The sequence below is a fragment of the Ranitomeya imitator genome, chromosome 3 (genome assembly GCF_032444005.1).
Source record: "Ranitomeya imitator isolate aRanImi1 chromosome 3, aRanImi1.pri, whole genome shotgun sequence".
Taxonomy (NCBI): Eukaryota; Metazoa; Chordata; class Amphibia; order Anura; family Dendrobatidae; genus Ranitomeya; species Ranitomeya imitator.
In genome coordinates, this window is record NC_091284.1 from 550,686,598 (window position 1) to 550,705,399 (window position 18,802).

General features: G+C 47.8%; 1 protein-coding gene across 3 annotated transcripts in view; it reads left to right on the forward strand.

Annotated features, from left to right (window-relative positions):
- TUBGCP3 (tubulin gamma complex component 3) overlaps positions 1-18,802 on the forward strand; it is a 129,140-nt gene that overhangs the window by 99,614 nt on the left and 10,724 nt on the right. For all 3 annotated transcript variants that reach the window (XM_069757903.1, XM_069757905.1, XM_069757904.1), the window contains exon 20: positions 2,042-2,182. In XM_069757903.1, the coding sequence (XP_069614004.1) occupies positions 2,042-2,182 (141 nt within the window). The remainder of the gene's footprint in view (positions 1-2,041; positions 2,183-18,802) is intronic.

The window sequence follows — 18,802 nt, forward strand, 5'->3', positions numbered from 1 at the left end:
GTTCTTGTTGTTTTTGAATTTTCAGTGTTTATAATGCAGCAAATGACTTGGAACATGACTTTCTAGGTCAGTACAATTACGGTGATATCAAATTTGCATTTTTTGTTTCTTTATAAGTGGTCAAACTGCAGCGGTCAGAGCTATAAGGCTCTGTTCACACAATGCTGATTTTGCTGTGGATCCGCAGCTGCGGGTCCACAGCAGTTTTTCATGAGTTTACAGTACAATGTAAACCTATGGGAAACCGAAAATGCTGTGCCCATGCTGCGGAAAAAAAAATGTGCGGAATCCGCGGTGGTTTTACACCTGCTCCATAATTGAAAACCGCAGGTGTAAAACCGCAGTGGAATCCGCACAAAAAACGCGGTAAATCCGCAGGAAAAACGCAGTCTTTTTGCCCTGCGGATTTATCAAATCCGCTGCGGAAAAATCCGCAGTGGACCATTCTACGTGTGCACATACCCTTAGAAGCTATCGCTGCTGTGAAAGGCTTGCTGTGTTACACAGCTGTCACCCATGATATGTAGAGCTGGCTGAAGTTCTGATTTCACTTTGTGTGCACATACACCTGGCATAAGATGTACCAGTATGTCCTATGCTGGCAAAGGGTTTAACCCGCTCATGCTTGAGCCAATTTTGATATTTTCGTTTTCATTTCCTCTCCGTCTTCCAAGAGTCATACATTTAAAAAAAAAAAAAATCTGTCCATATAACTGTTTGAGGGCTTGTTTTTTGTGGGTCGAGTTGTGCTTTTGAATGAGGCTATTTATTACTATGTTCACTTTATGGTAAAACTGACCTGGAAATATGATTCTCCAGATCAGTGTGATTATGCAGATCCCAAACATGCATAGATTTTGGCTTGTGAGCCCACATCAAAGTCAGGAACACGACATATGATGTAAGTGAAGGAGATAAACAAATGGTGTTTTTAAAAAGTGATCAAAAGTCGTAAGTATCCCAAAATGGTACCACCAAAAATTCAAGTTCATTATGTAAAAAATCAAGTCCTGAAGCAATGCTGAAAAAAAAATAAAAATAAATTCTCTCTCAGTATGCCAACCACATTTTTTTTTATTTATATTTTTAAATGATTTTCTTGTGCAGTTAGGTATAATCAGTTAATTTTACTGCGTGGTGAACTCTATAAAATAAAAAGAAATATTTCAGATCCATTGTGTTTTGCTTTCTACCAAAATATTAATTAAAATAGAAAGTCAAATGTATTTAAAAATGGTATCCGTAAATACTATAAGTTGTCCAGCAAAAAACAAGCCCTTGCAATATTTTGTATACTGGAAAATATAGGTATGGTTTATGACAATATGGTGACAAAAAAAATTATTTAAAACTTTTTTTTTTTTCCCCGCAAAACCAAGAAAACATTAAAAAACCCTAAAGTCATTTGGTATCGTCGTGCTTGTATTGACCCACAGAATAAAGATTTTGTCGATTTCTTTTGTTTATTTTGCCTCCCAAAGAGTGTAATAAACAGTGATCCAAAATGTTCATGCACCTCAAAATGGCACCAAAAACTGCCGTTCGTCATGCCAAAAATAAGCCCTCATTTAGCTTCACTAACGGAACGTTTTAAAACCTAGGGCTCTCAAATATTTTTTTCAAAGTGTAACTTTATTGTACAAAATAATAATCAAACAAAGAAACTACTAATCTGCAGAATCAAATTTACGTTTTTTTTGTGCAGCATGGGGAAAAGCATCAAATGTAAAACGCAAAAAAGCAGCGACATAATTGCTATTAGGTTTGTTCCTCCCAATAAAGAGTTAATAGAAGTATGTAATGTAATGCCGAGGAGTTAATGGTGTTCTCTGTGCATTGTAAATGAAGTAAGTTTATTCTGTGCGTTGTTATAATTGTACGATGTGAAATGTATATGGTATTTTTTTTACTTTTGCACAGAAATAACTTTTTTTTTTAATAATTTGCTTTTGAGTTTCTATGTCATTGTTGATCTAAAATAGAAATAATAACGAAATCCCACTGTACTGTTACTTTAACATGTCCATTGGTCTCTCCTCAGGCGCTACTAGATCAACTGCGAGCTGTATTTGATCAGATAATCGAATTCCAAAATGCTCAGGAAGCTATGTACAGGGCGGCCCTTGAGGAGTTACAGAGAAGATTGCAGTTTGACGAAAGGAAAAAGCAGAGGGAGGTCGAGGTAAGATCTGTTAAATTGTTTAATTTCTCCACTGAATATAGATTTTCCCATTTTTAGTAATCCCATTGTAATGCCCCTTTCTTATGTAGGCCAGAGGTCCCCAACCTTTCTGACCTTGAGAGCCAAATTCAGCTCCGCAAAACACATCCAGCTCCTGCCCCCCTCACAGTAGTAGCAAGCAAAGCCCCCATTACAGGTATAATGATGACCAAAGCTTTGTCACAGAAATCGCCCTGATCAGAATACCAAGATCCAGGTGTTCCCATAATCGGGCCTGTGGAGTTGGTAAGCCAAACCTCCGACTCCTCAATTTCCATGACTCCGACTCCATTAAAATGGGCTCCGACTCCACGACTCTGACTCCACAGCCCTGCCCACAATATAATTGAGTAATCCCCCATCAAGCTCTCCAAACATACTGTCGCATCCAGCTTCAAGCATCTCCTCTGACAGGTAGTATCTACAGCTACTTCAATTATCTCTAGACCAATAAGACCAGTATATTCCCATCCAGATCTGCTCTTCTGTGCAGAGCTGCTCACAAAATTCATCATTTTGAGATCTGCTCTTCATACCTGTTTGCCAGACCTGGAGCTAATGCACCAAGCTAGCAACCACAAGCCACAATGTATGGGACCGCGTGCCACATGTGGCTCCCAAGCTACTGGCTGGGGTCCCCTGTTATCTAGGCCTAATTTACAGTGTAGGCGAAGGAAAGGTGCAGTTGTATTAAGTCTTTCTCCTTCGCCTCATTGGGGGACACAGGACCATGGGTTATGCTGCTGTCACTAGGAGGCTGACACTAAGCTGAGACAAAAAAGGGTTAGCTCCTCCCCTGCAGTATATACCCTCATGCTGGCATCCAGAGACCCAGTTTAAGCTTAGTGTCCGTAGGAGGCACACTGATTTTTTATTCCTTATGGTTTCTTTTTTTTTTTTCTTTTTTCTTTTATCTATTCCGGACGAAGGGGGCGACGGATTCTTCTAAGGTCCGATCTCCCCCGAACCAACAACAGGCGAGCACGGGAGTTTCACCTCACCGTATCCTCTCCTGCGACGTGGGAGCCACTGCCTGAGCTGTCCTTTTTTGGGCGACGGTTTCTCCCCTAAAGGGCCCCGATCTCCCCTCTTTTTATACAGACGAGCACTGGTGTTTTTACCTCCAGTATCCTCCTCTGCAGCCAGGCTCCTTTTTTATTGCCGGACATCTGCCCTGTCCACCAGGTTCTACCCTCGGCTGTACAGTGGCCTTATCCCCGTGGCGTCCGTGCAGACCACACTGCATCACCAATGCTCTGAGTGACTCAGGTGGTGGACGGTTCCTCTCCACCCCCCATCCGGGGCCGGTGGATAGAGGCTTCCCAACCCCTGCACCGTCCCTATTACATGGCAGAATCCAGCAAGGAGAAATGAGGATTTTTTCCCTCTCACCTCCATATCAGGGTAAGTGTCCGGTGGGGGGTTTGGGGGGGATCGCCGGCGGTCCGGAGGGCTCCGCAAACTTGGGGCACATCTGCAGGCTGATACCGTTCGTTGGGCGGTGTCCCCGTCTTTTTCCGGCTCTTGCGGCCGCGCGCCGGGCCGAGGCCGAAAATTTAGCCCACGGCTTCGGCCTAGCCGCTGGTCGCCGCCGTTAGGCTCCACCCACTCCTGTCAGCGTCACAGCGGCGCCGCCCCCCGGTCCTGGCGCTTCTCGCAGCCGCCGAGATCTCTCTCCTGATCTCGGCAGCCATCTTGCTCCTCACTACAGCGCTGCAGCTCCTGCCTGTCGCATCTCCGGGTGTCACAGTGGCCACGTGCAGCCGGCTTCTTCTTCTCTGAGGGGAATCCTTAGCAGCTCGTCTCTCCTGGATTGCGGGACACAGGACCGGGGTAAGGAGACATCGTTAGCTCCCTTCTGCAGCGCCGCACTCTCTGGCTCGGTTTTCTTTTTATAGACCCTGTGTTTTTTCTGCATTAGAATCATGTCGCAGTCAAGGTCTAAAAAATCTTCTAAGGTGCATACGACCTTTTTTTCTGCGTGTACCACCTGCCAGGTCCCACTTCCCAGGCCTCAAAGCTCTCCCCTCTGTTCTGCCTGCGATGCCCCATGTGCCCAGGAGCCCTCCACCGCCACCGACTCCGGCGTACCTAGTCCCCCCCCCGTGGGTCGCCTCGCTTTCACAGTCCGTGGATTTTTTAGCTAACGCCATCAAATCCATTCAAAATCCTCCCGGGGAACGAGGCAATCTGTTACAGGTGTTAAGAGATCCCTCCATAGCAGGGGAATCGTCGGCCAGCAAGGGCCGCTCTCCTCTTAAGGAGGCACGGTCATCCAGAAAACGGATCCGTACTACCTCTCCTGAGCGTTCTCCTCGCCACTCAGACTCTGGCAGCTCCACCTCTCGCTCTTCCTCTTTGGGGGCTCGCAGCGTTCACGACTCTGAACATGAGTCCGAGATATCTTTGGACCCGGAGGCTCCGGAGTTCAGAGCTACGGTTGACTCCCTTATTGTAGCAGTCAATCACGCACTTAAGGTGGATGACGACTCTAATTCCGCTCCGGAACACGCGGTCTCCTTTTCCAGAACCAAGCGTTCTCACAAATCTTTTGCCTCTCATCCAGCCTTCCTGGATATAGTCAGGCGTCACAGGGAGCGCCCAGACAAGCGCTTCACGGGTAAGAAGGACTTGGTTTCCAAGTATCCCTTCTCGGCTGATCTCGTGAAAGACTGGACGGATCCCCCTACCGTAGATCCTCCGGTCTCGCGCCTGGCTTCTAAAACTCTTCTCTCAGTCCCGGAGGGCGCTTCAATTAAGAGTCCCACTGAACGCCAGATAGACTCTCTAGCTCGGTCAGTGTACGAAGCCTCTGGCTCTTCCCTGTCTCCCTCCTTCGCCGCGGCTTGGGTGACCAAGGCTATGGTTTCCTGGGCGGATGCCCTAGCGAAATCCATTAATGAACAGGATCTCCCCTCTGAAATGGCGGACCTGGCTAAACAGTTAGCCATGGCCAGTGATTATGTGATGTTCGCATCTCTCGACGCGGCGAACTGCGCAGCATCGGCGGCTTCCAACGCCATCGCTATTAGAAGGGCCCTTTGGCTCAGAGATTGGCGCGCAGGTTCCTCATCTAAAAAATCCCTGATTTCTCTCCCTTTTCAAAGCGGGCGTCTTTTCGGCGAAAAGCTTGACCAGCTTATTTCCGACGCCACAGGGGGAAAGAGCAAGTTTCTTCCCCAACAGAGGCCCAAGGCGGCCTTCCAGCGCCAGCCTTATTTTCGTTTTCGGCCTTTTCGTACCAGCTCAGCCTGGTCCAATCCCACCGGTCTTCCCAGATCGGACCGTTCCGCCCGCGCAGACAGAGACGCTCGTCCATCCTTTAGGCCTAATCCTTCCTGGCGCGGAAAACCGAGGCAGCCCAGGACCAGAGGTTCGAGACCCCCCAGATTCCCGTCTCACTGACTCGGGAACGGCGCCAGTCGATACCAGCAGAGTAGGCGGTCGTCTACTCCTTTTTCAGCAAGCCTGGCTCTCCGTCGTTTCCGACGAATGGGTCAGAGATCTGGTATCGTCTGGCTACAAGATAGAGTTCTCCTCTCCTCCTCCAACCCGGTTTTTCCCCTCTCGTCTCCCCAGTTCGGAAGCTCAGTCTCGCGCCCTTCTTTGCGCCATCCACTCCCTCCGCCAGAGCGGGGTCATTGTTCCGGTCCCGGAACACGAGAGGTTCAAAGGCTTCTACTCAAACCTCTTCGTCGTGCCAAAGAAGGACGGGAAGGTGCGTCCCATTTTGGATCTGAAGCTCCTGAACAAGTGCGTAAGAGTCCGGCACTTCAGGATGGAATCGCTCAGATCGGTCATCTCTTCCATGGAAAGAGGGGAATTCTTGGCCTCGATAGACATCAAGGATGCCTATCTTCACATCCCAATTTTCCCGCCTCATCAGAGGTTCCTCCGCTTTGCCATTCTGGAGGATCACTTCCAGTTCACGGCCCTACCCTTCGGCCTCGCCACGGCGCCCAGGGTATTCACCAAGGTCATGGCGGCTGTCATGGCCATTCTTCACTCTCGAGGGGTCGTCGTGTTACCGTACTTAGACGACCTCCTCATAAAGGGCCCGTCTTTCCAAGCCTGCGAGTCAAGCGTCCACATTACCCTGGATTCTCTTTCGCGCCTGGGCTGGCTGATCAACTTGGACAAGTCCTCTCCTGTTCCTGCCCGTCGGATCTCCTTTCTGGGAATGATCCTGGACACTTCAAGGGGGCTGGTCTTGCTTCCTCGGTCCAAGCGCTCCAACAGGGGGCCCGTACGCTCTGCCATTCTCGCCCGCGAACTATTCGGTTCACCATGAAGATCCTGGGAAAGATGGTTGCGGCAATCGAAGCGGTTCCCTTCGCTCAACTCCACCTCCGCCCCCTGCAACAGGCTCTGCTGGACAACTGGGACAGGAGTCCCTTTTCTCTCGACCACCCTTGTCCCCTGTCCCCAAGGGTCACAGTCTCTCGTTTGGTGGACCCTGGGACCATCTCTTCGCCAGGGGAAGTCCTTCCTTCCGATCCGCTGGTTAGTGGTGACCACCGACGCCAGTCTTCTTGGCTGGGGGGCGGTGTTTCTTCACCACTCTGCCCAGGGCTGTTGGACTGTTCAGGAGTCCAGTCTCCCCATCAACATTCTAGAAATTCGTGCTATCAGACTTGCTCTGAGTCACTTCCACGCTCTGCTCGCGGGTCACCCAATACGAGTCCAATCGGACAACGTCACGGCGGTGGCTTACATCAACCACCAGGGGGGTACCCGCAGCAGGGCGGCGATGCGCGAAGTCTCCCTCATCCTTCGTTGGGCCGAAACCAACCACTCCATCATCTCGGCGGTGCACATTCCGGGAGTCGAGAACTGGGCGGCGGACTTCCTGAGCCGCCAGGGCCTTGCCTCGGGGGAGTGGGAACTCCACCCAGAGGTTTTTCACCAGATCTGTCTTCGCTGGGGGACCCCGGACGTGGATCTGATGGCGTCCAGATTGAACACCAAAGTCCACAACTTCATTGCTCGATCTCGGGATCCCCAGGCCATAGGAGTGGACGCGCTGATTTTTCCGTGGCATCAATTTCAGCTCCCATACATGTTCCCTCCCCTTCCCTTACTGCCGAAGGTCATCCGAAAGATCAAGACGGAGGGAGTTCCGGTCATTCTGGTCGCTCCAGACTGGCCTCGTCGCGCGTGGTACGTGGAACTCGTCCAGCTCGTAGCTGACGTTCCCTTGCGGTTGCCAGACCGCCCAGACCTACTTCGCCAAGGACCGATCTACCACCAGAGCTCAGGGGCCCTACGTTTAACGGCGTGGCTGTTGAAACCTGGATTCTAACTCGTGCTGGTTTCTCTCAGCAGGTCATTCCCACCATGCTAAGTGCTCGCAAGGCGTCTTCCGCCTCTATCTACCACCGCGTCTGGAAGACCTTCTTCTCATGGTGCAGGCTCCAAGGGCACCCTCCGCTCAGGTTCTCTATCCCTTGTATCCTGAATTTCCTTCAGTCTGGTCTGGATTCCGGTTTGGCCCTGAGCTCTCTTAAAGGTCAGATCTCAGCCTTATCCGTGCTGTTCCAGCGTAGGATCGCCATCAACCTTCAGGTCAAGACTTTCATTCAGGGAGTCTCCCATGTTGTTCCTCCCTACAGGATGCCATTGGAGACCTGGGATCTCAACTTGGTCCTGGGGGTTCTCCAGGAACCGCCGTTCGAACCCCTTCAAGACGTTCCGCTCTCTGTCCTCTCTTGGAAGGTCGCCTTCCTGGTAGCGGTGACGTCCATCAGAAGGGTTTCAGAGCTCGCCGCTCTATCCTGCCGGGCACCTTTCCTTGCCTTTCATCAGGACAAGGTAGTCCTACGTCCTTCTCCGGCGTTTCTTCCAAAGGTGGTATCATCTTTCCACCTTAACGAGGACATCATTCTTCCCTCCTTTTGTCCGCAGCCCAAACATAGGGTCGAGAAGGCTCTCCATACTCTGGACGTGGTACGGGCCCTCAGGAGGTACATTTCCAGAACGGCGCACTTCAGAAAATCGGACGCCCTTTTCGTGCTCCCGGAGGGTCACAGAAAGGGTTTGGCTGCGTCTAAATCCACGATAGCCAGATGGATCCGATCTGCTATCCAGGAATCCTATCGGGTCAGGGGCAGTCCTATCCCGGCGGGGATTAGAGCTCACTCCACTCGGTCGATGGGTGCTTCCTGGGCCATCCGGCACCAGGCATCAGCGGAGCAGGTTTGCAAGGCCGCAACGTGGTCCAGCCTGCATACCTTCACAAAGCATTACAATGTTCACATCCAATCCTCTGCGGACGCGGCCCTTGGCAGGTGTATCCTGCAGGCGGCCGTTGCGCATTTGTAGTCAGATGGTACACGGAGTTACTTGGTTGTATTGTTTCCCTCCCAGGGACTGCTTTGGGACGTCCCATGGTCCTGTGTCCCCCAATGAGGCGAAGGAGAAATAGGGATTTTTGTGTGTACTCACCGTAAAATCCTTTTCTCCGAGCCGCTCATTTGGGGACACAGCACCCACCCTGGTAGCCTTACGGCTAGTTATCTTTTTTAGTCTTTGACTGTTGTTTGACATGTTATGTTCCAATGTTTTTTGATATATTGTTCTCATTATCCTACTGCTTTTGCACTTAACTGGGTCTCTGGATGCCAGCATGAGGGTGTATACTGCAGGGGAGGAGCTAACCCTTTTTTGTCTCAGCTTAGTGTCAGCCTCCTAGTGACAGCAGCATAACCCATGGTCCTGTGTCCCCCAATGAGCGGCTCGGAGAAAAGGATTTTACGGTGAGTACACACAAAAATCCCTATTTTCACAGTCAACATCTCAGTGTAAAGAATGCACTGGAATGAATAACAGATACTCATAAAAAGAATGGTAGGAACCGTACACGTTTCTAGTATTTGCCACCTTATATTGGTTGACTATAGCTTGCTGTTTAATTTGCCAGATTTTATGGAATCTTTTGCCAGGTTTTTGCTACCTAGCCTGAAAGCAGCAAAATGCCAGCATAATGTAGAGACCCTGATTCCAGAGATGTCACTTACTGGGCTGCTTGCTGTAGTTATGGTAAAATGACTGTTTTATCAGCAGGAGAGTATTACTATAGGACTAGTAAACCTGCTGCCCTGTATTTCTCCATATTCATGACCTCTGTAAAACCCCACCCCTGATTGACACCTTTTTGCCTATGCACAGTGTACATGGAAAGCTGCCATTCAGTGGTGTGGGCAGGGTTATACTCGGCAGTGAACTGGAAAATTTGCAGCAGATAAAATAACTATGTCAAAATTGTAGCAAGTAACCCTGTAAGTGACACATCGCTGGAATTGAGGACTTCCCCTTAATCATGTTATTCTCACATGTGGTAGCAGAAGGCTGGTGATGAATTCCCTTTAACCCCTTTCTGCCATTGGACGTAATATTCCGTCCATGTGGGGTGGGCCTTAATTCCCAAGGACGGAATATTACGTCCAGCGCGATCGGCCGCGCTCACGGGGGGAGCGCCGCCGATCGCGGCCGGGTGTCAGCTGCTTATCGCAGCTGACATCCGGCACTATGTGCCAGGAGCGGTCACGGACCGCCCCCGGCACATTAACCCCCGGCACACCGCGATCAAAGATGATCGCGATGTGCCGGCGGTGCAGGGAAGCATCGCGCAGGGAGGGGGCTCCCTGCGTGCTTCCCTGAGACCCCCGCAGCAACGCGATGTGATCGCGTTGCTCCGGGGGTCTCCTACCTCCCTCCCTGCAGTAAGTCCCGGATCCAAGATGGCCGCGGATCCGGGTCCTGCAGGGAGGGAGGTGGCTTACCAAGTGCCTGCTCAGAGCAGGCACTTGGTAACGCTGCAGCACTCTGAGACAGATCGGTGATCTGTCAGAGTGCTGTGCAAACTGGCAGATCACCGATCTGTATTGTCCCCCCCTGGGACAAAGTAAAAAAGTTAAAAAAAAATTTTCCAAGTGTGTAAAAAAAAAAAAAAAAAAAATCCTAAATAATGAAAAAAAAAAAAAAATATTATTCCCATAAATACATTTCTTTATCTAAATAAAAAAAAAAAAAACAATAAAAGTACACATATTTAGTATCGCCGCGTCCGTAACGACCCGACCTATAAAACTGGCCCACTAGTTAACCCCTTCAGTAAACACCGTAAGAAAAAAAAAAAAAAAAAAAAGAGGCAAAAAACAACGCTTTATTATCATACCGCCAAACAAAAAGTGGAATAACACGCGATCAAAAAGATGGATATAAATAACCATGGTACCGCTGAAAGCGTCATCTTGTCCCGCAAAAAATGAGCCGCCATACAGCAACATCAGCAAAAAAATAAAAAAGTTATAGTCCTCAGAATAAAGCGATGCAAAAATAATTATTTTTTTCTATAAAATAGTTTTTATCGTATAAAAGCGCCAAAACATAAAAAAAATGATATAAATGAGGTGTCGCTGTAATCGTACTGACCCGAAGAATAAAGCCGCTTTATCAATTTTACCAAACGCGGAACGGTATAAACGCCTCCCCCAAAAGAAATTCATGAATAGCTGGTTTTTGGTCATTCTGCCTCACAAAAATCGGAATAAAAAGCGATCAAAAAATGTCACGTGCCCGAAAATGTTACCAATAAAAACGTCAACTCGTCCCGCAAAAAACAAGACCTCACATGACTCTGTGGACTCAAATATGGAAAAATTATAGCTCTCAAAATGTGGTAACGCAAAAAATATTTTTTGCAATAAAAAGCGTCTTTCATAGTAACATAGTAACATAGTAACATAGTTAGTAAGGCCGAAAAAAGACATTTGTCCATCCAGTTCAGCCTATATTCCATTATAATGAATACCCAGATCTACGTCCTTCTACAGAACCTAATAATTGTATGATACAATATTGTTCTGCTCCAGGAAGACATCCAGGCCTCTCTTGAACCCCTCCACTGAGTTCGCCATCACCACCTCCTCAGGCAAGCAATTCCAGATTCTCACTGCCCTAACAGTAAAGAATCCTCTTCTATGTTGGTGGAAAAACCTTCTCTCCTCCAGATGCAAAGAATGCCCTCTTGTGCCCGTCACCTTCCTTGGTATAAACAGATCCTCAGCGAGATATTTGTATTGTCCCCTTATATACTTATACATGGTTATTAGATCGCCCCTCAGTCGTCTTTTTTCTAGACTAAATAATCCTAATTTCGCTAATCTATCTGGGTATTGTAGTTCTCCCATCCCCTTTATTAATTTTGTTGCCCTCCTTTGTACTCTCTCTAGTTCCATTATATCCTTCCTGAGCACCGGTGTGTTTCAGTGTGTGATGGCTGCCAATCATAAAAATCCGCTAAAAAACCCGCTATAAAAGTAAATGGAAAAAAATGTATTTATTTCCATTTTCCCGCTAGGGTTAGGGCTAGGGCTAGGGCTAGGGTTAGGGTTAGGGCTAGGGTTAGGGCTAGGGCTAGGGTTAGGGCTAGGGCTAGGGCTAGGGTTAGGGCTAGGACTAGGGTTAGGGTTAGGGCTAGGGTTGGGACTAGGGTTAGGGCTAGGGTTAGGGTTAAGGCTACAGTTAGGGTTGGGGCTAAAGTTAGGGTTAGGGTTTGGATTACATTTACGGTTGGGAATAGGGTTGGGATTAGGGTTAGGGGTGTGTCTGGGTTAGAGGTGTGGTTAGGGTTACCGTTGGGATTAGGGTTAGGGGTGTGTTTGGATTAGGGTTTCAGTTATAATTGGGGGGTTTCCACTGTTTAGGCACATCAGGGGGATCTCCAAACGCGACATGGCGACCGATACAATTCCATCCAATTCTGCATTGAAAAAGTAAAACAGTGCTCCTTCCCTTCTGAGCTCTCCCTTGTGCCCAAACAGGAGTTTACCCCAACATATGGGGTATCAGCGTACTCAGGACAAATTGGGCAACAACTTTTGGGGTCCAATTTCTCCTGTTACCCTTGGGAAAATACAAAACTGGGGGCTAAAAAATAATTTTTGTGGGAAAAAAAGAGATTTTTTATTTTCACAGCTCTGCGTTATAAACTGTAGTGAAACACTTGCGGGCTCAAAGTTCTCACAACACATCTAGATAAGTTCGTGGGGGGGTCTAGTTTCCAATATGGGGTCACTTGTGGGGGTTTGTACTGTTTAGGTATATTAGGGGCTCTGCAAACGCAATGTGACGCCTGCAGACCATTCCATCTAAGTCTGCATTCCAAATGGCGCTCCTTCCCTTCCGAGCTCTCCCATGCGCCCAAACAATGGTTTACCCCCACATATGGGGTATCCGAGTACTCAGGACAAATTGTGCCACAACTTTTGTGGTCCAATTTCTTCTCTTACCATTGGGAAAATAAAAAATTGGGGGTGAAAAGATAATTTTTGTGAAAAAAAAAATGATTTTTTATTTTTACGGTTCTGCATTATAAACTTCTGTGAAGCACTTGGTGGGTCAAAGTGCTCACCACAACTCTAGATAAGTTCCTTAGGGGGTCTACTTTCCAAAATGGTGTCACTTGTCGGGGGTTTCAATGTTTAGGCACATCAGTGGCTCTCCAAACGCAACATGGCGTCCCATCTCAATTCCAGTCAATTTTGCATTGAAAAGTCAAATGGCGCTCCTTCCGAGCTCTGCCATGCGCCCAAACTGTGGTTAACCCCCACATATGGAGTATCAGCGTACTCAGGACAAATTGTACAACAACGTTTGTGGTCCATTTTCTCCTGTAACCCTTGGTAAAATAAAACAAATTGGAGCTGAAGTAAATTTTTTGTGAAAAAAAGTTAAATGTTAATTTTTATTTAAACATTCCAAAAATTCCTGTGAAGCACCTGAAGGGTTAATAAACTTCTTGAATGTGGTTTTGAGAACCTTGAGGGGTGCAGTTTTTAGAATGGTGTCACACTTGGGTATTTTCTATCATATAGACCCCTCAAAATAACTTCAAATGAGATGTGGTCCCTAAAATAAAATGGTGTTGTAAAAATGAGAAATTGCTGGTCAACTTTTAACCCTTATAACTCCCTAACAAAAAAAAATTTTGGTTCCAAAATTGTGCTGATGTAAAGTCGACATGTGGGAAATATTACTTATTAAGTATTTTGTGTGACATATCTCTGTGATTTAATTGCATAAAAATTCAAAGTTGGAAAATTGCGAAATTTTCAAAATTTTCGCCAAATTTCCGTTTTTTTCACAAATAAACGCAGGTAATATCAAAGAAATTTTACCACTATCATGAAGTACAATATGTCACGAGAAAACAATGTCAGAATCGCCGGGATCCGTTGAAGCGTTCCAGAGTTATAACCTCATAAAAGGACAGTGGTCAGAATTGTAAAAATTGGCCCGGTCCATAACGTGCAAACCACCCTTGGGGGTAAAGGGGTTAATGAGTTACTACAGCAGCTGGTTGCTAATCTTATCACTAGTAATCCTAGCTTCTTTCTCACAGTACAACCAATGATTATTGTGACTGGATTCTTACAAAAATGGTTTTGCAAATGGTGTTGTAAAAATGAGAAATCGCTGGGCAACTTTTAACCCTTATAACTTCCTAACAAAAATAAATTTTGGTTCCAAAATTGTGCTGATGTAAAGTAGACATGTGGGAAATGTTACTTATTAAGTATTTTGTGTGACATATCTCTGTGATTAAAGGGCATGAAAATTCAAAGTTGGAAAATTGAGAAATTTTCTGCAAATTTCCATTTTTTTTCACAAATAAAACGCAAGTCTAATCAAGTTGAAAATCCGCGCAGTTTTTATGCGGATTTGATTCGGATTTTCATGTGGTTTTCTCTGTGAAATTGCAAGCTAAATAAAGATATATTATTAAACAAAAAAAAAAAAAAAAGAATTGTGATGTCAATTCCTTGTCCAACCTCTTCTTTTACATTCTCCATTGAATTCCATAATATCATTACATACCATGCTGAAATATTATGTTTACACACAAAACAAACATAAGTGAATATACTAGGAGACAGGCCAGTACACCAGGAGACGTGGAGGGGGCTGTAGGAGGGCAACAACCCAGCAGCAGAACCGCTACCTCAGCCTTTGTGCATGGAGGAACAGGAGGAGCACTGCCAGAGCCCTGCAAAATGACCTCCAGCAGGCCACAAATGTGCATGTCTGCACAAACCAACTCCTTCAGGATGGCCTGAGTGCCCGATGTCCACAGATGGGGGTGGTGCTCACAGCGGCAAATTTGCCGCTGGCACCCTTTGCTCTTCACAGATAAAAGCAGGTTCACACTGAGCACATGTGACAGATGTGACAGAGTTTGGAGACGCCGTGGAGGGCGATCTGCTTGCAACATCCTTCAGCATATGACCGGTTTGGCAGTGGGTCAGTAATGGTGTGGGGTGTCATTTCTTTGGAGGGCCACACAGCCCTCCATGTGCTCACCAGAGGCAGCCTGACTGCCATTAGGTACCGAGCTGAGATCCTCAGACCCCTTGTGAGATCATATGCTGGTGCGGTTGGGTTCCTCCTAATGCAGGACAATGCGATACCTCATGTGGCTGGAGTGTGTCAGCAGTTCCTGGAAGATGAAGGCATTGAAGCTATGGACTGGCCCGTCCGTTCCCCAAACCTGAATCTGATTGAACATATCACCTCCTGTCAGTGTATCGCCGGAGGTGACTTCTACACGTGAGATCGCCATGGGACACTTGTTATTAAATGGACTACAGCGGAAAGGTAAGTATATGTTAGTTTATTATTTTATTTTTGTTGCAGGAGTCGCGGGCTTCGGGGATTAGGTGTTTGGTATGAATGTTTTTTTTTGTTTGTTTTACAATTGAACACAGTCCCTGGATGATGGGACTACTGTCCCATCATCGGCTCGTGCTGTCACTGTCATATGTGAAAGCAGACCCAGCCGGATGGGAGTAGTAGTCCCATCAGACAATGCCTGGCTACACTCGCAGACAGACACCCGCCAACACACTCTTCCTTCTTTCTTTTTGCAGCGTTTTTGGCACACAAATCGGCAAACCTTTTTACACCTGCAGTTTACCTGCGGATTTGACTGACTCAATGTAAGTAAAGGGTGCAGAAACGCTGCAGATCTGCAAAAAGAATTGTCATGCTGTAGAAAATAAAACGCTGTGAATCGGTGCGGAATTTTCCTCCGCATGTGCACACCAATTCTGGATTCCCATTGATTAACATTGTTCGCGCAGATTTGGTGCAATTCCGAGCGGGAAAAACGCTGCGGATCCGCAACGTGTGCACATAGCCTTAACCAGTAAAAAGTAGTTGAGGAAAAAAATATTACTATATTTTTCGAATTGTAGGATATGCTTTTCTTCCTCCAAATTTGGGAGGAAAATGGGGGCGTGTCTTATAATCCAAAGTGCGCTTTCCTCTAGGCGGCGGCAGTGGTGTGGGGTCATAGGAGGCAGATTCGCTGCTTCAGGAGGCCAACAGTGATAAGTGGGGTGATGCTGCGGGCTCTTAAAAGATGTTGCACTGGTGAGCAGAGTCCCCTTTCCCAATGATTTCCTTGTTGTTGTCTTCTGGAAAATGGCCACCCAGGGCCCGCAGCATCGCCCCACTCCTGCCATTGGCCTCTTGAAGTAGCAACCCTGCCTCCTGTGACCACGCTCCACCTCCATTGCCCCCGGTAAGCTACCGTAAAACCGGTCTGTAAGGCGCGCCACCATTTTATTTCAAATAATTTTCTCCTACGCCTCATTGGGGGACACAAAGTCATGGGTGTTATGCTGCTGCCACTAGGAAGACACTAAGTTAACACAGAGAGATTAATTCCTCCCATGCAGTATACACCCTCTCACTGGGCAATATTCAACCAGTTCTTGCTTACTGTCTGTAGGAGGCACTTGCGTCTGTTTCAGACCCCAACAGTTGTATTTTGTTTTTGATTTTCTAAAAATTTTTATTTTTTAATTAACGGAGTAAAGGGAGCGACTGATTCCTTTCAAGGGTCCGCTCTCCCCCGAACCATCAACAGGCGAGCACGCGGAGTATACCTCCCCGTATCCTCTCCTGCGACGACTGGGGCACGCCTAATCTACGCTTGGGGCGACGGTTCCTATACAGTTCCAATCTCCCCCCTTTAAGATGGTGAGCACATAGAGTTCTGGCTCTTATGTGCCTTTCCTGGGCTCCACCGCATATCAAGGCCCTCACCTGATGGCGTCATGTAGTCTCCACGACAGCTGTAAGTCCCTTGTGGCAGGCACAGATGAAGATAAACGGAGGGTCCTCTCCATCCCCCAACAAAGGGAGGATGGATTCAGCTCATACCCCCGCGATGGAGGCTGCATTCCTACTCGGTGGCGGTGCGTGGGAAGGTGCGGTTCTGGTCCCCGGGGAGAGGTGCCGCTGGCTGGACGCCAGCGGCAGTCAGTCGGCGCGCCGTCGCGGCCTGCCGGCGCTCACCACTGGCAGGCTCCAGAAATTTAGTCCCCGGCTTTTCAGCCGGACTAGGCCGCAAGCTTAATTTCCCGCCCACCGCCGGAGCCCCGCCCACTATCCAGGCGCTTCTCGTTTGGAACGAGAAGCACCCTGCAAATCTCGGGGCCATCTTGGGACTCCACTTCTGCGGGGAAACCGGGCGAAAACGCTAACTGCTCTGAAGGTGCCGATCTTCTCCTATTCCTCCCTGGGGATACAGGCACAGGACCGTAGGGTAAGCTGTACAAGAGAGCTTTAAACCTTCCCTGCAAGCGCATACGCTGCATATCTGGCCCTCATGTTTAAAGGCACACTATGTCTCACCCTAAAGAGGCCAAAAAGGTTAACAAAAAGCACACTGAGCTTGCCTCGAGCTCACAATACCCCGTTATGTGCGGATTGTGATCCGGCCTGTGTGAAGTCGCCTCCTGCTGCCACCAACGCCGCCTCTGACTCTGCGGAGCCTAGTTCCCCTGAGTGGGCCGCTTCCCTGTCACGTTCTATGACTTCACTGGCCAAGGCGATAGATTCCCTCCGGGGTCCCTCTCTAAGTCAGAATGTTGAGGGAGGATCTAAATTGATCCTTCACGGTTGACTCAGTGATTTCCAAATTAATCTACAAGGCGTTGCCGGCAACTGAAAATGACCAGACGGAGACGTGTCTCTGGGGGGATCGAGCAGATCTCTGAGCCCCCGTTTATTGTGTCGCACTATTCATAATCTTAGAAGTTATACTTCAACCAATCAGCATAAGAACACACTTTCAGCACTTAACCTATAAGAATGCAGGAAAAACGAAACCCCTGAGAATACAGAAAAACCGGAAACTACATATATGGTCGTGTCTTCTTGGCATAGAAAAAGCATACCAACAGGTGCCTCAGAGTTCTGTATAGCGATACACCCCCCGAGTCTCTTATCTGGTTCAAGAGAACACTCTGGCCTTGTAGCAGAACATAAACAATAGCCTAGTTGAATAACAGACTTGTGAACAACAAGATAAAGTTACTTCATGACAACTATAACCTTTTACCTAATTAAATAACAGGATTTATCTTTAAGCAACAAGAAAATGGAGTCAAAATCACAAAATGGAGAATCTTTCTTAATTTGTTCCTTCACAAGAACACCATGTTGGCTACCGCAGAGGACTCTGGCGACGGTACGGATCCGTCCACCAGCAGGGGGTGCGTGCCCTGTCACTAAGGGCTCAGGGTGCCAGAAAATGGACCCATGTCGCATCCCCTGTCCACGGCCGCGCTTGTTCTTCAGCCTCCACGAGTTCAATGTCTTGTTCCCCTTCTTCTGAGAACCGCAATGCACATGACTCTGAATATGAGTCCGATGCATCTTCAGTTCAGGATTCCTCGACTTCTCAGTAGACGCTTGATTCTCTTATTTAGGCGGTCAGCAAGACCCTGACGATGGATGAGAAATCCGTTTCCACTCAGGAACACGAGGTGTCTTTCAAAAAGTCAAAACGTGTCCAAAGGGTATTTGTCACTCATGCTGAATTTAAGGACATTGTCCAGAAAGACAGGGACCGGCCCGATAAATGTTTCACGGGTCAAAAGCAGATTCAGTGGACCCTGCAGTATCGCATCTCGCCTCCAAGACGCTCCTTTCTTTGTCTCACGGTTCTTCAGTCAAAAATCCCTCTGACTGCCAAATTGACTACCTGGCTTGATCTATCTTTGAGGCGACAGGAGCGTCGCTCTTTCCATCTTTCGCCACTGCTTGGTGGCTAAGGCTATGGTCGCTTGGGCTGAGGTACTGACAACAACTATCCACGACAGTAATCTCCCCCCTGAGGCGATCAACCTGGCCAACCAGATCGCTCGAGCCGGGGACTTCGTAGTGAACGCCTCAATAAACGCGGCCAATTGCGCTGCGCATGCAGCCGCAAATGCAATCTCTATCAGAAAAGCCCTGTGGCTCACAGATTGGCGAGCTGATTCGGCTTCCAAAATATCTTTGACATCTCTGCCATACCAAGCGGGTCGCTTATTCGGTGAAAAGCTAGACCAAATTATCTCTGACGCCACCGGAGGAAAGAGTAAATTTCTTCCTCAACAAAAGCCTACCTGGCCATTTCGGTATCAACAACAACCTCGATTCCGGCCCTTTCGCAACAATCCCAATTGGTCTTCCACCTCCTCTGGATAAGGACGAGCTTCACGTGGAGACAGAGGTTCCCAGGTC